Below are 19,461 nucleotides of genomic sequence, written 5' to 3' on the forward strand. Positions count from 1 at the left end.
AATTATTAGTGGAATTAGAGTAGCAGTCAATTACTAAAACCGATTAGTTGGACTTAGTAGGGCCTTAAAAAAGCATTCGTGTTCTTGAAGTGCCGTGCTACTCGTATGTGATTCTCTTCTATCGATTCTACTACTGACAGCCTCTATCGGAAGGAAGATAAAAAGATGACCGAATATGATTCGCTAAGGAACCTTGAGGAATAAGATATATTTTCTAATAAGTTACTGTTCGCGAAGACCATTGCGCTCCAGACATAGTGTTTTACCTGAAGTTTGGATGGAAAAAATTGTTAGAATCTCAAATGAAGGTAACATAGAGAAACGATTTTACAATAATTTCCTCTAAAGACAATTGCTGTCTCATTTATTGCACTTAATGGCAAACATTTTTTTTTTTTGCTAAACATAACATGCTATCTTAACGATAACTATTTTTTTCTCGGAGCCTAAAGGAAAAGATCAAAGAACATGCAAGCTTCTTCCGCCGCGTAATTCAGTAAATGAAAATGAAAGAGAGAATGCAGTAATTAAGTATTTACTTTTAATTAATGAAAGATTCAATTTCCCTAAGTAAATAACCTGTAAAAAGTTCGATAAACCTTGCTGCAGCTGCTCGTTTAGGCTAGTTCAATTCTCTGGAAGTGTGTAGTACAAAGCATGTCAAATTTTGGAGAAAAATTGAAAATATAATTCAGCTACAGAACAGTTAAATATGACTGTTAAAATGTTCATATTCAAATGTTTATCTGCATAACAGAACAAAGAAAACATCTTAGGCTTTTTAAGTAAATAAGTAGCAATCTGTATCCATCCTCCATGTTCAGTTGGTAACTAGTATTTCTAGCCTCTGGAAACTGGCATTAATAAACAAGATGCAAATAAGTTCGTGCCGGTTCACCTACTCTACAGATTGAACTTCTATGCAGCATCACCAAGTGGATCACACTTAACAGTTATTCTCCGGATACTAATCTCCTTAACAGAACTTTTCAACCGTGAACAGATTCCATTTTTAAACAGAAATTGGTTGGGTTTATATTATGTTTTCAAAATTGTATCAAATGTCATGTTCAGTCAGTTGTTGAAAGCACTGGATACATAAAGGTGTTCAGCCTTATTTTCAAGCGTTTCAGAGGAAACGCTCTGTAATCACAACAGAAAAAAGATATCAGATTGCATGATTTATTAAAAAGAATGAAAAACATTTTAAATAAAAATCGTTTTCGCCTCATAACAATACAAGAGTTTGTAGGTCGAAATTTTGTTCATTAAATTGTACCACATTGACCTATTTGACTTTTTTAAACCTCGAATAAATATATATATACCTACATAAAACATGACCAAAGAATTAAAATTTAGATAACCTTTATTGTTATTAGTTACCCTATAAAATGAGTTAGTATTATAAAACAAAAAAGAATATGTTTATTTAAACAATACAAACTGAAAGAATGGAGCAAATGCAAAATGCTAGTTTTAGTGCTTATTTCAATCATTCAACCAAAAAGTTCTTAGTTCCAACGCCACAGCAAGTTATACTAATGCTCAATGTAATGAAACTGTACAAATTAATCATTAGTTGCCTTGTTAGGAGATTGCAGAATAATCAAAATATTGAAAATGCCTAATATTGGATTGTAAAAGGCAGATCTTAACGGAGTATAAACAGGAAAAGCAATTAGGAAATGATACAGCTCTTCGAGTTCTTGCAAACTTACCCCAGGGTACACAGTTCTTATGAGTTAACTTTACAAGTAATACAGCCGAGAGTTAATTTTAAGGAAAACCTAGAAGACAGTCTAAACTTGAGCCAAAAACTTTAAAAAACTTGAAATGTAAATTGTATGAAAAATACATTTGAGGTTGTTGATCCTTTTCAAAAAAAAAGTGGCCTAAATTTTAAGCTAACTTATACACTCATTAATATATTCATTTATTTTGACTATGTCCAGATCGCGCAGCTGTTCTCTCTGTGAGTGTAAAATTTCTTTCGACTTTTTGCTATGTAAAATTCTATTCTTTATTGGAAGCAATTCTGAATGCAGTCAACAACTGAGCTACATTTTCATTCTATTCAAAAAAACACAGGAATGAGTACCTATTACCATACATTTCAACTGCATACAACCAATTGAGAATTAGCTACAATAGTAAATGTTTAATAAGAACAGTTCCCACTCCGAGGAGGTTTGCAAAATTAGCGGTACATCTTGAAAGTCCGAGTGAAACCTTGTAGAAAGAAATTTAAATGACAAAATTCCATTGAGTTAGAGTACTTGAATCCAACCATTCCTGAGCACCATAAAGGAGTGGTCAATCGCATAATCCAATTTGGCTCCGGTTGGTGTCCGAACAAATTAACCTTAAAGTAGCAAACGTCTTCAACTCTGAGCCATGTTGGCATTGGTAAGAGCATATTCAGAATTCTGAAGTAAGAAGAAAGAAGTAAATGTGTTATTTAAAAATGAATCCCTGACTTTATGAACCTCACATAACTTGGATTTGGTAGGTGAACAAGAACATTTGATACAATTTTCAAAACATAATATAAACCCAACCAATTTCTGTTTAAAAATGGTTGAAAAATTCTGTTGAGGAGATTTATATCCGGAGAATAACTGTTCAGAGTGATCCACTTACTTCTCTTCGTTTTGAACTGTCTAACATATGAGCTCCCACTTTTCAAAAAAATAAATTTAATAGAAACATTTTTCAGATCAAACAAATATTAGTTTAGAAATGTGAATAATTAACAATAATAAGTAAGTAGCCGGTTATCATTCCAAGTTTTAAAATAGCCGTGTCAGCATTTTTGAGCGAATTCTAATAAAAAATATGAGAGTAAAATCTCATGAATCATTTCTGGAAAAGCAAAAGTTCCGGCTAAACAATTTTACCCAAACTTAGAATTCTAGTTTTTTCAAACATTAGTACAGACATTAGATAAGTAACAAACTGATAACTTGTTCCAAAGGAAAGCAACTTTCACTTAAAACTTTCAAATAAAAGTGATAAAGCATTTAGGAGAGTGAACAACGTAAAAATTTTTTAAGAAAATCGCATAAGTAAAGGCGCATTTCCCTTCAAAGCAGCGATATTGCAATCAGGGCGTAACATCAAGTTTGGGCAATTAGGTGATGTTCATTTTACGAGTTTTTCTCAAACTCTTTCTCGATTCATTCTAACCTATTTCAAAACTACAGCGCTGTTGACATTAAAATTTGAATCATGTTTGATAAATGCAATGAATATATGATCAATATCCATGTAGGCTATCATGATGTTGACATGTAATTAGACATAAATAAAAGTCAAATTTATACTTCATACAGCACCACCATCATTTTTGCCTTTACTAAATTAAGCCTGCGTTCACTCTGTCTTCATTTAAACGTATAATTAGGAAGAACGATCTGGTTAAAACCTTAGGAGAAAGTTAGGATGAAAATTCATCGCGCAATGAATCTGTCCGACCAATCATCTTCTATATTTCAATAAATGGTGTTCAAATTACTCAAGGGAATTTGTGCTGTTTTGAATTGAGTAGTTCGCATGAGAAATAGGCGATTATTTTACTTTACTTTGAACTTTTACGGCAGCACAATGTTATTTCTTATCTTCTAGAGAAACAATGGGCCTTCTACATTCAGTGAACTATTTATTTTAAGAGATTAATTCTTTATTGTATGAACATCACCTTTTTCGACAAAATATGAGAGAAATCCTTAATTTTACAAAGTGAGAACAAAATAGTGACCTGTTGAAGAAAGATAAAGCCTCTGATAACCTTCTTTCCTTAAAGAAAGCTTTCACTAGATGAACTCAATGGCTAATGGAGAAACCAAGAACTAAAAACACAAAACTTAAGTTTTTTAAGTAATCAAAGGACGCAATGATAAGTTCGTGTTTCAACTGAAATTAGTTAAACTATATTTAAAGAAACCTGAGAAAATTAGAGCATTTGGGAATGCAGCCAATTTTAACATATAAATTTATGACCTTTACTTTCCTGTTCTAAGATTTCACTTCTGTTTTGAGTATAAAATACAAACTATTAAATTAGCAAACGGAGACAAAAACTAGAAAACATAGAAGAAAGACACGTAATTTCTAAGGCTTTTTAGATAATTCAAAATTAACTGTAAAAGTGCATAATTTTAATTTTGGTATATTTTAGGCAAATTAAAATTAAACGATCTTTCTTTCAAATAAAGAGAGATCCCGAATGTTGGTTCTTCAAAGATAATAAGACTTGGGATTTTCTTAGCCATCTAAAAGCAACGTGAAGTGATTTTGTTATCTCCTGCTCAGAAAGTTCTAATCTGGCAACGACAACAAGCATAAATTCCTAAGAATTCAGTCATCTCCAGCTACACCAGCTTCTCTATTCTTGAACGACAATCGACAATGATCTCATGCCGTCCACAAAATATTACTGTTTCAATGTTACTGTTACTTTGTTAAGTAAACCACGAAAATTTATATTGCAAAACCCTAAATTTAGGATATTCAATTGCAAGCTATCGATAGACAAATAAAGAGAACCAAATTTCTGGCAACCAAAGATTATTTTTTTCAAATCGTTGGAGAGGGTTATGAGAACTTAGATTCAAATCAGAACATATCAGACAACTTTCCTTTCAGAGGAATGTGGGACATTACTTCCGGCTAAGCGACCAGTCGCTGTCACTTGTTGCACTGGCGGGTGCGTCATTTGAATTGCTTACTTTTTTATTTAAATTATGTAATGTTTCAAAATGTTATACATGTAAACTACATAAATATTTAAGAATTTGTTGATAAATTTTATCATTTCCATAAACTTTAATGTTATTAAATTTAAATGAAATACATGTGAAATTAGTTTAAATAAAGAAATTTTCCGTTTACTGTGAAATTTGCCATAATTTATTATATTTTAAGAAAGAGGAAGTTATAAGTTCTTTTTTTTTTGCGTCTACGTGAATGTTTATTAAGTTTACACGCTGGTTTAGCCTGAAGTAAAAATTAGAACTTCCGTTTCAATTCTATTCGGCAAGCACAAGAGTTCTACTGAAAACTTTTAATCAAATGAAACAAAACAGGAAATTTTGTTTTCCGGTTCGAATAAAATAAAAGTTTTAAATCTATATTTACTTATTCAAGCATAGAGATGGTTTTCAAGTAACGACTTCCTACTCATTTAATTCATATGAAGATTTCTAGCAAAATTTATTGAGAGCAGTTCTGGGAGAAGCTGGGTTGTTGACTTCTTTTTAAAATGTTACTTAATTAGCAAACTCTGTAAGAACTAATCGTGATCAGATCCTTGGATTTGCGATTTTCCTTAGGCCATTTGTTATCTGAAAAAAAGAAAGCGCTGAGTTTCTTAATCAATTCATGTACTATATCTGTTTAACCAAGATATTTACTCAAATAATTAATACAAGACTTTGCCCCGCTGAGTAAAAGAGAAACAAATGGATTCCAGAAGTGTAGAGATTGGTACGTCTGTTTGTACACATTAACAGGCGTTGACAACATTAATCTTGTGAAAAAGAAAGTATTGCAACAGTTGATTTTAAGAGGGATTTTGTGGCTAAAATTTCAGCAACAGTTAGCTGAAAATGTTACAAATAATCGAAAATTTATGTGACAATGCCACAATCAGATCGAAATCCATAACCCTGGATCATTGTATAAGTTTTTCACGCAAAGGAAGTCTTAATTTCCTGAGGCACTACAAAACAATCTAATGTTATATAAGTAATATAATATTAAGAAACCTTTAATGTAGCATTGATCTAATATTCAAAGGCTGAGAAAAATCGTCTTTCATGAATAAAACGATTTCTGAGTGTTTCCTAATTAGAGATTTGGTAGTTTTTTACAACTACATTTATAATCCACACTATTAGGCACTACTTTTAAATCAGAAAAGTAATATTGTAATAATGAGTGTAAACATGTTTTTTTTTTTTAATTATTAGTTTATTTTTATGAAATTCCTACCATGGCTTAATAGATCGTACGCTCAGTACTTAAAACCGAGTACACACTTAGAAGTCAGCCAAGTCACACGATACATTTCAAAAGATTGCTTTCCTAAACAGTTAATAAAATTCTGTTTAATTTGACTATAAAATTCCAGTTTTAATGCTATTAAATAAATATTTACCACAAAAACAGGTAACTTCTTATGGCAAAATTATTATTTTGATAGCAGAAACTATTAAGTGATAATGGTACTTTCACAAACTAACAGCGCCACATGTTATAGCGCTAGTGTGTCAGTAGTGTGTGGACTGCTTTCTCCTGGCTTCACTTCAGATTGCCAGAAACTTGATACAGGATCAGGTTTCACTCAGCAAAAACAGGATAAATTCTTGTAAATGATGTCACAAAAGGATTTGTGGATTTTAATAAATTCATGTTCACCTTTTTTACTGTCTCTTACTCTACTAATAAAGAAAGGTTAGTACCCCTCAAATTTTGTACATATTTCATACTGGTTATTCGTCTGACTATCTGTCCAAAAAAGGTCGAAACAAACAAAAATATATCGAAAAATGGCTAAAAAAGGTTTTTACTCAACAGTAAATTGCTCCTTCGTCCCTGAACTGTTTTCTTAACAAAACTTTTAGGGATGTTTCTAATTTTTTTTTAAATTTGAGACATGTGTACAGGGGTTTTCCAAATTGGTCCTTTAAGGATACTTCTGACTGAAAGATTGGGATTCTAAGGTGATAAGAATCCAAATGCTCGAAGTTTAAACCAGATTTTTGTCTTTGTTCTATTTGCACAAGTTTTTTTTTTTTTTTGCAATTTTTGATTTATTAATATGAATTTTATTTTGTAAAAATCTCTTGCAAACAAAACTGTTCCTTAGAATTTCATTACTACATTTCTGCAGGTTGTGCTAGGGCAGTGAGGGGGCAGTGAGGTGATGGATGGAAGGTAGTGAAACAGCAGATCAGAAGAATCATGAAAAAACGGAGCTGTTAAGTTCTCCTGGTAACCAATAGTTGCTTAAAACATCCGAATGCTTAACATCAAACCTCTTTTAACCGCCTAAGTGGTGTGCTCTTTTGCCGTGCAGTTGAATAAAGTTTAATGAAGTTCAGCTGTATGAAGTTTGTTCTGAACATCCTTTTATATGAGCGGTGAATATGAGAAGAGCCTTCTTACCTTCTCAAGTGGAGCAAACATTATCGTTACCAAATATAGAAATACAATCTCCACCAACTTTTTAAGAATATAACAACTTTTCTTTTCTGTGAAAGGGATTCTATCTGTTGTATTGGTTGATTATCGATGTAGCGCTTCTATGATTATTGAAATAGCCACTGGAAATTTGTCTGGAATTTCTCATTAGACAGAGATAGGAAATAACGTCTTTTTTACCCCTTCATTGGCTTCCGGTTGAGCGAATCCATCCGGACAGATGTGGAACTAATTCTGCTTGTTACCTTGAGCAGCGACACAAAATGATTTCCAGAGCAGGGGTAGTTTAATACCTTCAAGGCTCAATGAACAAATATCTAACAATTGGTTATTTACAAATGTTATTCTTAACAAACAAATAATTTTTAACAAATTTGAACAAATGTACGAAATTTACAAAAACAAAAATATTATTTTTTGTACTGAATATGGTTTTAATTTAAATTAACATTTAAAACATTATATGTAGCAAAGTGGGATCTTCAGACCTGAAAGTGGGAACCTCGAGGAAGTCTACAACTTCCTTAAGGGGATTTAAAGACGATTTTAGTCATTTATTAGTTTTTCGGCAGAGCAAAGCACAATGTATCCGGCGAAAGCGTTGCTGGACTTGAACGATATATACAGTTCAAATTGAGATATAGTTTCCTGATTTTTGCTTTTGGCTAGGTACTCGCAGAGGCCCAAGTTTCATAAAAAATTGGCTATTCTTCTTTTGAATTTTCCTTCCATAATTCTCTTCAGTTACCACTATTGAAAGCTTCTTTCACATCCATTTCATCCGTTGTTTCATCTTAATTTCGACAGGTAAATCTATGAGAAAGCATGTCTTTAAAGTTGTGCTTCTGATCTGCATACTTCTTAAGCAATATTGGAATACTTTCTAAAACATTCATTAGCCGGAACTGTTTTTAGAGAATAGATTTTTTTTCTTTAGTATTCACAGGAAGTGACTGCATAATTATTGGTTTTTAACGTGGATTGTTAATTGTTATATTAGCTATCCAAATTATCTTATTTTGTATAAATTTCAGAAAGTGATTTGTAGTGGATTTTACATCCCTACAGAATTTGAATATTTGGTTTCAAGTACCATGGGACATGGACGAGTGCTAGTTGCTAATACATTTTCGGCCCTTCTAGAATAATATCTGGTAGTTTTTTTTAATGGAAACTATACAAAAAAATATGTCGTAACAGACTTTTTTTGATCTGAGAAATTTTGAGTTTTGGTCAGATTAGAAATAAAAATTCTTTACGTCTACGTTTTGAACTAAATATCATTAGTAAAGTTGGCATAAATATTTGTTTATTTCTAAAGTGACCATAAATCAAGATTCTCATAAACCCAGAAACAGTGACTTTATCTACAGTCGTGACGTTTTGAGCTAACTACGACAATTTTTTTATACAATAATTGTTGAAGAAAAATATTCATTTTTCACATATGGTTAAAACTTCCGTAACTAATGTGTAAAAATGTAATCAAAAATGAAATATTGCAACATTAAGGACTGCATAAATTGTATTGGGTGAATTATGGAATCTCTTTTTCGTATATTAGCTCTAAAGAGTTGAACAAGCATGTGAATAAAGACGTGTGAATATAAGAGAAGAGAGTTACGTAAAGTGAATGGAAAAGAAATATACGCTAATTTTCATACAAAATTCTATTGTCTTTTTTATTTATTATTGTCTTATTTTCTGTTGGCCTGAGATTACTTATAGTATTGCGATAGATTTGATAGAACTAAGTAACTAGTAACACGTCTGGGTCAAGCCTATTTCTTACAAAGAACCACAGGCTAAAAATTGCTTGTCTTAAATAAGAAATGATTTGGTTTTTCTTTTATTTTTTTTTTTTGTTATCACTGTCGTCTGTGTTACTCTATAAATAATTAACAAATAAAATGTACAAAAACAATAAATATACACTAAATACAGCAATGTCCGCATAGAAAGTTAAAGTTTCATTTCTTTAGCGATCTAGTCACACGACCTTCCACATAAATTTCCGTAACGGTTATGAATTTCAAATAAAATATAATGAGTAAAATCATCCATACATTTTTAATTTTGCGTTAACTAAGGAAATAAGGTTGGATGGATGCAATTCTTATGTGGAACCTTCTCCAACATAGAGTACCTCGTACATAGGACACGTGTTATACACGGATGGAGGCCCTCTCATTTGGTAGTGGCAATCTACACCCGACACAATAATGATAGCCTCTGGTACCGCTATACAATTATAAAATGAAGCCTCAATATAGGGTGAACGAACTTAACTCTTTACCTTAACAGAAAGTACCGCTCATCTCATTATAAGAACATCTGAATCAGACTTTAGTTACATGTTTATTTATTAGTTACAGTTTACCCTCTTAACGTAGAACGCAATACAAATAATTTATATTATTTAATTTCCACCAAACAAAAATTATATTATTTAAAAACATATACCCAAGTGCAATATTTACTTTTAGTCTTTAAATTTTTATTGAGGCTTAATTCATTGTCCTTTCTTACAAAATACAAAGTACGAGGGTCGTTTGAAAAGTCCGTGCAAAGTCAGAGAGATAGCACTACTGGCGCGTATCGAGGTTATGTTTAGTTAGCAGCATCTCTTGGAAGAACGTACCAAGTTTCAGCCAGATCGGTCTATTTCTTTGTGTTTGGCATTCGTTTGAATCGAGGAAGTCGAGTGATTTTCAAATCGTGTGAAGTGTTGCAAGGACGGTTTGCAGCTTTTCCAGAAGAATCCGCAGGACTTTAAGCGTCGTTTCGTCACTGTGGATGAAACATGGATACATCACTACACTCCTGAGACCAAAGAACAATCTAAACAATGGGTTACCAAGGGGGAATCTGCGCCAAAAAAGGCGAAGACCGTTCCTTCGGCCGGAAAGATTATGGCGACTGTCTTTTGGGATTCGCAAGGAATAATCCTCATCGACTATCTGGAAAAGGGTAAAACTATTACAGGTGCATATTATTCATCGTTATTGGACCGTTTGAAAACCGAGCTGCAAGAAAAACGCCCACGATTGGCCCACAAAAAAGTCCTTTTCCATCACGACAACGCAACAGCTCACACCTCAGCAGTTGTGGTCGCAAAATTAATGGAAATAGGGTTCCAACTCGTTTCACATCCCCCCTATTCTCCAGACTTGGCTCCCTCGGACTACTATTTGTTTCCCAATATGAAGAAATGGCTGGCGGGAAAAAGATTTTATTCAAACGAGGAGGTGATTGCAGAAACGAATGGCTATTTTTCAGACTTGGACAAATCCTATTATTCGGAAGGGATCTTCAAACTAGAGCAGCGTTGGACGAAGTGTATAAGCCTAAAAGGAGACTATGTTGAAAAATAAAAAAGGTTTACCCCAAAAAATTAAGTAGTTTTTATTTTTGCACGCACTTTTCAAACGACCCTCGTATATGATATTGTAGAAAGAAATTCAAGATAAATGTAAAATCTAAAACTTCACTGCTGATAATTTTATCACACATGGCTTTTAAGCCTACAGCGGCAAAAATAATTACACAAATTCAAAGAAAATGAAATTTTCCAAAACATTATGATTCACTCTTAGCTTTTTATTGTAACATTGTATAATTTGAGGCCTTAAAATTATACAAATATAATAATTTATTTTCTTTTAAGAGGTGGGTCCCTGAAATAGCAGCGTGCATTTAATTTACTCTGTATATTTTCAAATAAGTGCAACAGTCATCATTAATTTTAAGTGAATTAAATTGAATAATGAATATTTCTTAATGTGAGAAATACATTAAAAAAATTGTTCTATGTAATTCGGCAAAAACTAGCATTCCCAGAATATTGTCGAGAGTAAATTTTTAGGGTCTGTTACAAATCTAACTCGTTTAGGTATAAATGAAGTGAACAAAAAATAGTAATAAGTTGCACCACATTTTTCAAGTATTATCTTCTTATATTTTATTTTAAAAATAACAACATTCCGAAGCCCAATCGTTTCTTATATTCTCACTTGGAGTCATTCAGTAGTATGTCCTATTACTCATTCCCAGTCAATATCTTCTTCATTATTGAAGTGAACCGGGGAAAAAAAATTACTTCATGAATACAAAATACTTAAAAATTTATTAACTTTCCGTTTTCATATTTAGAGATAACTTGAATCTTAAACAAGTCCTTACTGCATCATTTAGATCAGGGATGGCCAACCCGAGCGCCGCATTTGGCCAGTCTAGAATAATTTTAGAATAAAGAAGATATAAGGTGATAAAGTTTGGGAGTCCAGCATTTCTTTCATATTTCGAATTGCTGTATCTCGTGAAATTTAGTAAACCAGGGTTGGCCTGCCGCGGCATGTGGCCTATCTTGAATAATTTTATGTCTTGTGATTCATTCTAATTGTATAACTCCAAGTGAAAATGATTGACTTACAATGTAATAATGAACTAATACACATTTTTGAAACATCATAATCAAAAATAGATTATCACTTTTGTCACAAAAGAAAATTTTTCTAATTTGAGTAATCTGACACAAAAAGTTGAGACCGCTTTTTGATCTACTTTCACCGGCGATTTTTTTTTCTAAAAGAAGTTTACTAAACATAAATGTGTTATTAATATGTGCATTGAGATCGACTTGCACTAGTTGACAAACAAATATCTCACTAATTAAATAAATTAAATAATCGAATACCTCATAATTTTATTATTATGTTATTTCTTTTTATAGTAATAAAACAATAATGAATATTAATTCTTTTTTAAATTTTCACTGCAAAAAGTTTTTGTAGTGGATCCAATTTAATAGATAAGCGGACCGCAGACTTCCAAATTAGACCACAAAATCCCTTGGGTTCGCCACCCTGACTTAGATTTTAGGTATGTTGTAATTCTATCCATTTAATTGGAAAGAATAAATGCGCTAAACCAAGTTATTGTTGAGTTATTTTGAGTTTTTCATAAGTTATTTATAAAAAGGAATTCTGAATATTGTTTAAATGAAATACGGAACGCAAGAATGAAACACCTATTTAATTTAATCTGGCTTTGTCTTAATAAATAATGGCAATTATTGTACGGTACAATCACTCCATCTAAGAACCTTCTCAGTAAGTATCTTCTTACTCGAGAATACCTGTCCGAACACTCTCTAAATGCGCATTAGCTTTTAATTTGCATATTTTCAATGGTTTACTTGAAAAATATTTTTTAAAGAAGCAAATTTTAAGATGCCCATGTCTGTTCGAAAAAAACTTGTAGTTAAATCCGAACCATTATAGAATTAGATCAATCATATTATCCTTAAAGTAGGCCATAATAAATAACATAACTTTTAACAAATCGAGTTAATTTTGGGTATCTAATTATTGCCAAGGCCAATAAAAAGGATTTAAAATTTAAAGCAGGGTTCTGGGACTGCACGCTTCTTTCTGAAGTTCTTTCATTATATACTGAGTCATCTAATAGTTTACAAAAATTTTGAAAAACTGAGAATAAAAAGAAAGGCCATGACAAAAGACTTTCTTTGGGGAGTGTACTATTTATCCATCCAAACCATAACTCTTTATTTTAATAATATTTAATTTTGTATTTAATATTTCTGTTGCAGTGGAGACCTATTTAAGCCCAGTAGAAACGCACTGTATGAACATAGAGTATTACTTGCCTGATGTCGACAATCTAACCAGAGGATTTTCTGAGGATGCCATGACCAGACTTCGTAAGTCCGGGTCACTTAAAACATTTATATATATTGCATCACATTTACTTCACTAGGAAATGATTAATTAAATAGATAAGAGAAAGTTACTTGAAGTGAGAAAGTAATCGTGGGACACCAAACATCATCTTTGCAAAAACAAAGAACATGGCGCAATGATTCATAGACTTTCTGGCCGGCCCCACAGAATCTAGTCTATAGTTCATGTCCTAAACTCGAGGGCAAATAAGAAATATATTTTGAATACTTTGATCTCATTGACAGTCAGTCTTTGGGATTCCTACCATCATGTTGAATCATGAAGCCTCCATCTCTTATATTGGCTTACATTCCATCTCACTCAGTTTAGAGTTAAATCTTTTTCTAGCTCTTCCAACTTAATGATCTCATAAATAACAATGAAGAAAAAAAAGGTTATATTCATTTCTTTTTGAAAATTTCTTTTTTTTTTTTTTTTTGGAAAGTTGATTCACTTTTTCTTCGCTAATCCACAATCTATTTTCTTGACCCATTAAAACTGTGGAACTCGATCTCGAAAGTAATTACGCTTTCGGATATTATTCAAAGACTTGAAGGTTTTTTTTATTATTCATTCAACTTAAAATGTTTTCAGCAAATGAGACACTTAATATATCTTTACACACACATTGCTTGATCTTAAATTGGATTATAGATTAACATTAATGTCTTGATTTCTAAACTTAATGACACATTATTTCTTAAGCTATCTTGAAATAAATTCTGGTCGAAATTGAGATTATTAAATTTTTTCTAAATAAATATTTTATTACCTCACTTAATAATTTATGACAGCGTCTGACTATTATTGACACCGATAAAATAAAAAAATTGAAGTTAATGTATAGTTAATATCTCAATTTTTGAGACTGCTCTCGAATGTAATGATATACCAGCAAGGTCCAACAATTCTTCCACTTACCGAGGGACTCAATGAGATCTCAATGGTTTTTAGCTAATTTAAAGAAGGTTCCCCAACACATCTTACAGTAATTAAGCAACTGAAAAGTGAAGGAATGTTCTTTCCAAATGAATAGGAAGGCTGGCCACAGGGCCAGTAGATAGGTTGCAGTCCTGATTTACTCCAAGTAAGATATGAAAAATAAGATAATATTGATCAGTAATTGTTGTCTTGCAAGTTTAGAAGGATTCTTCATTCTCATATTAGAAAAAAAAAGAAGAAATAATCCAGCTGAAAAATTGATGGCTGAGAATTCTGTCTGAGATAAAAAATTAAAATAAATAATTAATTTGAAAGTCAGAACTTATGAGAGAGTGAACACCTAATCTTACAGGGTTTTGGTGCACTTTAACAGACCCAATTTTATGTATTCTACATCCATTTGGTTTAAAATCTGGAGAAAATATTAAAATAAATGTCTATTTTGCACGAAATGTTGTGTTTTAAAGATGTTGTCTTCTATTTTCACCATGTCGCCTAATGAAAACTTTCTATCTCAATTAATTGACCAAAATTATCTTCTTAAACCATCGAACAACTTTCTCTTAATGAAGAAAAGAGTAATGCAGATAGACACAAAAATTGGTTCAGATAAAATATTAACAGAAAGTTAACTTATAATCTTTTTCAACAATTTAAGAAATAAGTTTTGATAGTAAAATGATAGGTTTCCCAAAATTGTATATAAGTATAAAATACAAATATTTATATGTATGTGCATTAATAAGGAAGAATTATTTCAGATATGGGTAGATCGGCAATAGCGTTGTTTATATTGGCTTTCTTTACAATATTCGTTGCATTTTGGACGGGCATTGCTGGTTGCTGGAGAAGATCACCTGGAAATATTACTGCAACTGCAATTCTCATGTTACTTGCTTGTAAGTAATTATCTAATATAAACTATATTGAATCTTACTCTACAATAATTTTTTTTTTAAATTTTTGTCTAAATTATTTCAGTAGAACAATATTCATTTTTACAGATAATGAATGAATTAATAAAACCAAAAATACTGAATAATTGTAAAGAGTATTAACACGCTTTTGTTGGATTACTAATTAAAACACCAACATTATTGTTTAATTAGTAATCCATTTTATTTTTAACAAGATTTTTTTGGAAGTAATAACCAGCCTTCTTTTATTATTATTTTCTATTTAGTTCATTTTAAAGTTATTTCTATCGAACTTAAAATTACACCTTTTCAAGTCTTTCCGGACACATGGAAACCAGTTCCGAAAATTTCTTTGAACATGAAAACAAGCCTCGTAATTTTCTAAGCGAACTAACTGTAACACTATTACTACCTAGTTTTTACGATTTTCTGCCCAGTAGACCAGACGAAACGAGTGTGATAAAATGAAAAATGGTTAGCTGAATCGTTAGTCCAAATCATCGCTCTAATACTCTTTTGAATTAAGTTTTATTCTACTTTGTTGAACGTAAAAGATCTGTACCTTAAAAAACCTGAAACAAATAAATAGTACTTGATCATCCAAGATTTTTTTCCCTGGGGCTTTGGGGTCGTCGCCAGTCAGCAACTTAATTTTCTTCCCTTTATTGTTTTGATTTGAATTTCGCTTTGTTATGCTAATAACTAAAATTATCTATTTCCACTTATCATAAGAATGTAGAATTGCAGAAATCAAATACTGACTGGCAAACAATTTAAAAAGCTCTCAATGTTTAAACCAAATGCATCTTTTTGCGCATTATTCCTTCAGTGATGACCTGAAAGAAGGCCATTTAATACTTATCCCTGAAATCTAATCTTATCAACCCAATTAAATAATTTTTCCCTACTTTAATAATAAACTATATTTTCTTATTTAATTTTTGGGTTTCGACTCCAGTTAGAATTTTATTACCTGCAAGAAGTCAAAACTGTCTTTAATTTATAATTTTTAGACTTGCCTTTTTCTTACGTCCCGCAACTGCGGCAACGTTGTTTGCTAATGTACCAAAAACCAACTGGTAATTAAAAAGCAGTTCCGTTATCTACAAACTGACACAACTAAGAGGTTTTTCTTTTATCTTTTGATTGACTTTGCCAGAAAGCACGTCAGTTTTCTATAAAATGAAGTTGATGCATATTGAAAACTTGAACATTGTTCTTAGTGTCCTCTTTTAATGATGGAATGATATGACGCCAATTCTAGCAATTGTCGAATATCGAGAATTAATCCCAACAGTAATTCCGTATTCCTGGACAGTTCTCCTCCTTGTACTTGGCCCATTATTTTGCCTGAATCAGTTGCAAAGGGAAGTGAATACAGTGATGCCTTTTATTCTGTATCATTCATTATTTTAATTTTTTTTTTTTTTTTTTTTTTTTTTAAGCGGTTCCGCCAAACAATAAATTCCCAGTTTGCTATGAAACTTGCGCATGACTAATGAGAAAATAGCTTAAGTATTTCTATTTTTTAATTAATCTAAAATTTACTGAAAAATGCATTCAATCACGTTTTATTAAAATAATATAATATCACAATAACCGATAGTCAAATAATGTCTGAATAAGTAGAGTGTAACTAGATCTTTACAGATAAAGCAACCACTCTGCTAATAAACTTATAAAGTTACAATTCTATTAACTACTAAAGTAATTTAATTTCATTCCTTTACTAAAATTGATGTACATTAATTTAACCAAAATGCCAATTTAATTTAAATTAACTCAAGTAAACAGACTTAGTAAATTACATCACCCACTTATATTCAGACTATCCAGATTCATTTTACGAAAGTTAACTTAAAAAGAAACAAAACAAAAAACAAATACGTATTTTCAAGAAACTTTGCCACTAAACAAAGAGAATTGTGTTAAATATAATAAATTTGATGTTGTAGGTTTGTTATCTGCTGGCGCAATGGGCCTATGGCATGGAGTTGAATATTATGAAAAAGAAAGAATTGTAGGGGAAGAATTTTATCAACAATGGAACAATGTAAGCACTGCAGTAATTTTACTAAATTTGGGTACAATGTCCATTCTATTGTTATATACTCAAAATGGAAATGAAAAAGGTATCTTTCATTTACAATATTTACGAATGGATGAAACAAAGAATTAACAGATGAATATTTAGTTAAGTACATTAATGCCGATTTTTGATTATCACTCTTTCAATCAAGTGCTGGTATTAATCTCTTAATCTTAAGTTAGTAAATGTTCTTTGAAATATTTATCTCCATTTTTGAAGTTTAAGGTTCAAACCTTAGCAAAAAATACTGTTGATCTCCAGCTGATGGTTAATAAAGCCACATGCGGTGGTTCAAGCAGGTCTAATCAAATTTTATGGAGTATCTATCTGCAGTGTTTGCTTATTGCTGGCAGAAATTAGAACATTAGATACTCAATAATCAAAACTTTTTAAAAACCATTTAATTATTTGTTTTTACTTTTAAAAACACTTTCTGAATATTCGTATTTCGCTCATATGATTAAAGTGGGTCAAATATGATAGGAAATCAATACTAAGGCGTAAATTTCGGTCTGTATTGTTAAAAAAAAAATAAGGAGTCATTCTGAGAATAAACAGGATTAATCATATGTTAACGGGGCTGTATTTCTAACAATTTTAATTCTGTCTGAAAAATTAAATATAAATATTCTGTTAGTAAAATCCAATTAGGTTAAATTTTAAATTATTTTTCTTCCATAAGTTTGCCAAGTTTTTTTGGCATTAATTTAAGTAAAATAGCACATATATAATGAAATAAGCACTAGACTTTCAACTAAATTTTTGGGGGCGATTAAATTTCCCGTTTAGGTGCTGCAAAGTGAATCTGTGACAAAAAGAGATTGGTCATTTCTACTGGCGTGGATCTCGGTTGGTGCAATGTTTTTATCTTCAGTACTGTTTATGGTATCAGCCTGCTGTGTCCGTGGTGAGCTAGAATCGGACATTGATTCACACAACATGCACTACGTCATGCCAGGTAGTAAAATCTTAAAGAGAGAGAGAAATTGGTTATTTGTGTGTGGCCTGCCGAGATCTTCGGACCTTTCTCTACAAGCACTAACACTGGATTTGGAGCCCTTCCTATTTATTTATCTAGTTACTATTTTTAATTAAATTACTATTTGTAACAAATTGCTCACTTATGATTCCTAATAGCTAATTTTAGAAATTTCTTTATACAGGTGAATTTTGGTTTGTAAAACTCTAGGTAAATTAAAAAATGAGTATCAAAACCAAATAAATTTTCTGTTTCTTAACAAAGTTTAAGCCGTCCTAAAGCTAAAAAAGGCTTAACCTAACCTAACCTTTCTAGCACTCTCATTCCAGTCCTCTTGTCCGCCATTTATCTTCTCTTCACTATCCAGATCATCCTCCCAGACGATTAAAACGTCAGTGGCCTCGCGATTTTCTCTCTTCTGAAGAGAGTAGCTAATACTGGGGGTTATCATTGGGTAACTTCTCCCCTCAGTTAGTGAGTTGGTAGTGGTGCCAGTTATTGTATTGTTACTTGTAGCGTATCTAGCGCTGGTGTAACTTAACAAACAAAAAAAAACCTCATCTGGAGATTGAAATCTGTGAAACTGGCAGGAAGAAGATCCCAGCCAAAGTACAGTTGGTGTTGGCTTGTACTCTTGACATTTTCTTTAATCACCTATTGTATCGTTGGAGAGCCATTGGCTCGGACAAACCTTCTGATCCTTCTTGTTTATCCTTTAGCGTTCTCATGTACTCTGACCATATTGGTTAAGAATTTCCAGTTTTTTGCTACCTCCTGCTGAATTAAAAGGAATTAATTGTTCAAGCTAGACTTTTGAAATTTGATTCTTAATATTATTTATTTAGAGGGAAGGAACTCTTGCAGGTTTTCATATAGTTACGTTCTTAGCTAAGTTGAATATTTGCGGCTAGAGAGAGTCTGAATAAACTAAACCCACTAAAACTAAAGAAAGTTGCAAACATAAACTCCTCCGTTCTATTGGCTACTGAATACAGTGGTCATCAAGATCCACAAGTCCTCTTTCCCCCTCCCTCCTTCACAGAACTTTGATTCTTACTTTTAATTCAGACAATATTCACCTACAAATTAGGTTAATTATGCATACATCATGATTTGTGCACGTAAATATCATGTTTGGTGACTTTATAAAGAAGCCAAATTTTATTAGATCTTCCCCGAGTACTTACTTGTTTTTATTCCCATTTACGCTTGATAAGAAATTTCTAAATTGGCATGTTTATTGTATTTACTTCCTAACTATGGCTTAACGCTAAAACGAAGAACTGTATTAACACACACGCACACAGGTGTTACGTGATGCATCGTTCACTGGCTACGACTGGTCATTCTTCTTGGTGTGGGCTGGAGTTGGCTTCTCTTTTGTGTCTGCAGCACTATTCTCTGGTGCAGCAGTCTGTCTGCGATCGGAGCGTATCAAGGAGGAAACGGTCAACATGCAATATTTAATGCCCGGTAATAATAGCCTGTCACTAACAAAATCAATAAAAATTAATGAATCTCAACAGCTTTACAATGTTTGTTTTATTTTACCAGTTTTTACAGCCGTTGCTTAAATTGGTGTTCTAA

General features: G+C 31.9%; 1 protein-coding gene across 3 annotated transcripts in view; it reads left to right on the forward strand.

Annotated features, from left to right (window-relative positions):
- The window catches only part of LOC141449052 (uncharacterized), a 69,195-nt gene that overhangs the window by 46,983 nt on the left and 2,751 nt on the right, over positions 1–19,461 (forward strand). The window contains exons 3-7 of one of the 3 annotated variants that reach the window (XM_074118090.1): positions 12,818–12,928; positions 14,651–14,788; positions 16,762–16,859; positions 17,685–17,853; positions 19,182–19,304. In XM_074118090.1, the coding sequence (XP_073974191.1) occupies positions 12,818–12,928; positions 14,651–14,788; positions 16,762–16,859; positions 17,685–17,853; positions 19,182–19,192 (527 nt within the window). In that variant the 3' untranslated portion in view covers positions 19,193–19,304. Of the gene's footprint in view, positions 1–12,817; positions 12,929–14,650; positions 14,789–16,761; positions 16,860–17,684; positions 17,854–19,181; positions 19,348–19,461 lie in introns of those variants that run through there. The other 2 variants (XM_074118088.1, XM_074118089.1) reach the window with 2 other exon arrangements.

Source organism: Rhodnius prolixus, unplaced genomic scaffold, assembly GCF_049639745.1.
Source record: "Rhodnius prolixus isolate KJV_2025 unplaced genomic scaffold, Rpr scaffold_2, whole genome shotgun sequence".
Classification (NCBI taxonomy): Eukaryota; Metazoa; Arthropoda; class Insecta; order Hemiptera; family Reduviidae; genus Rhodnius; species Rhodnius prolixus.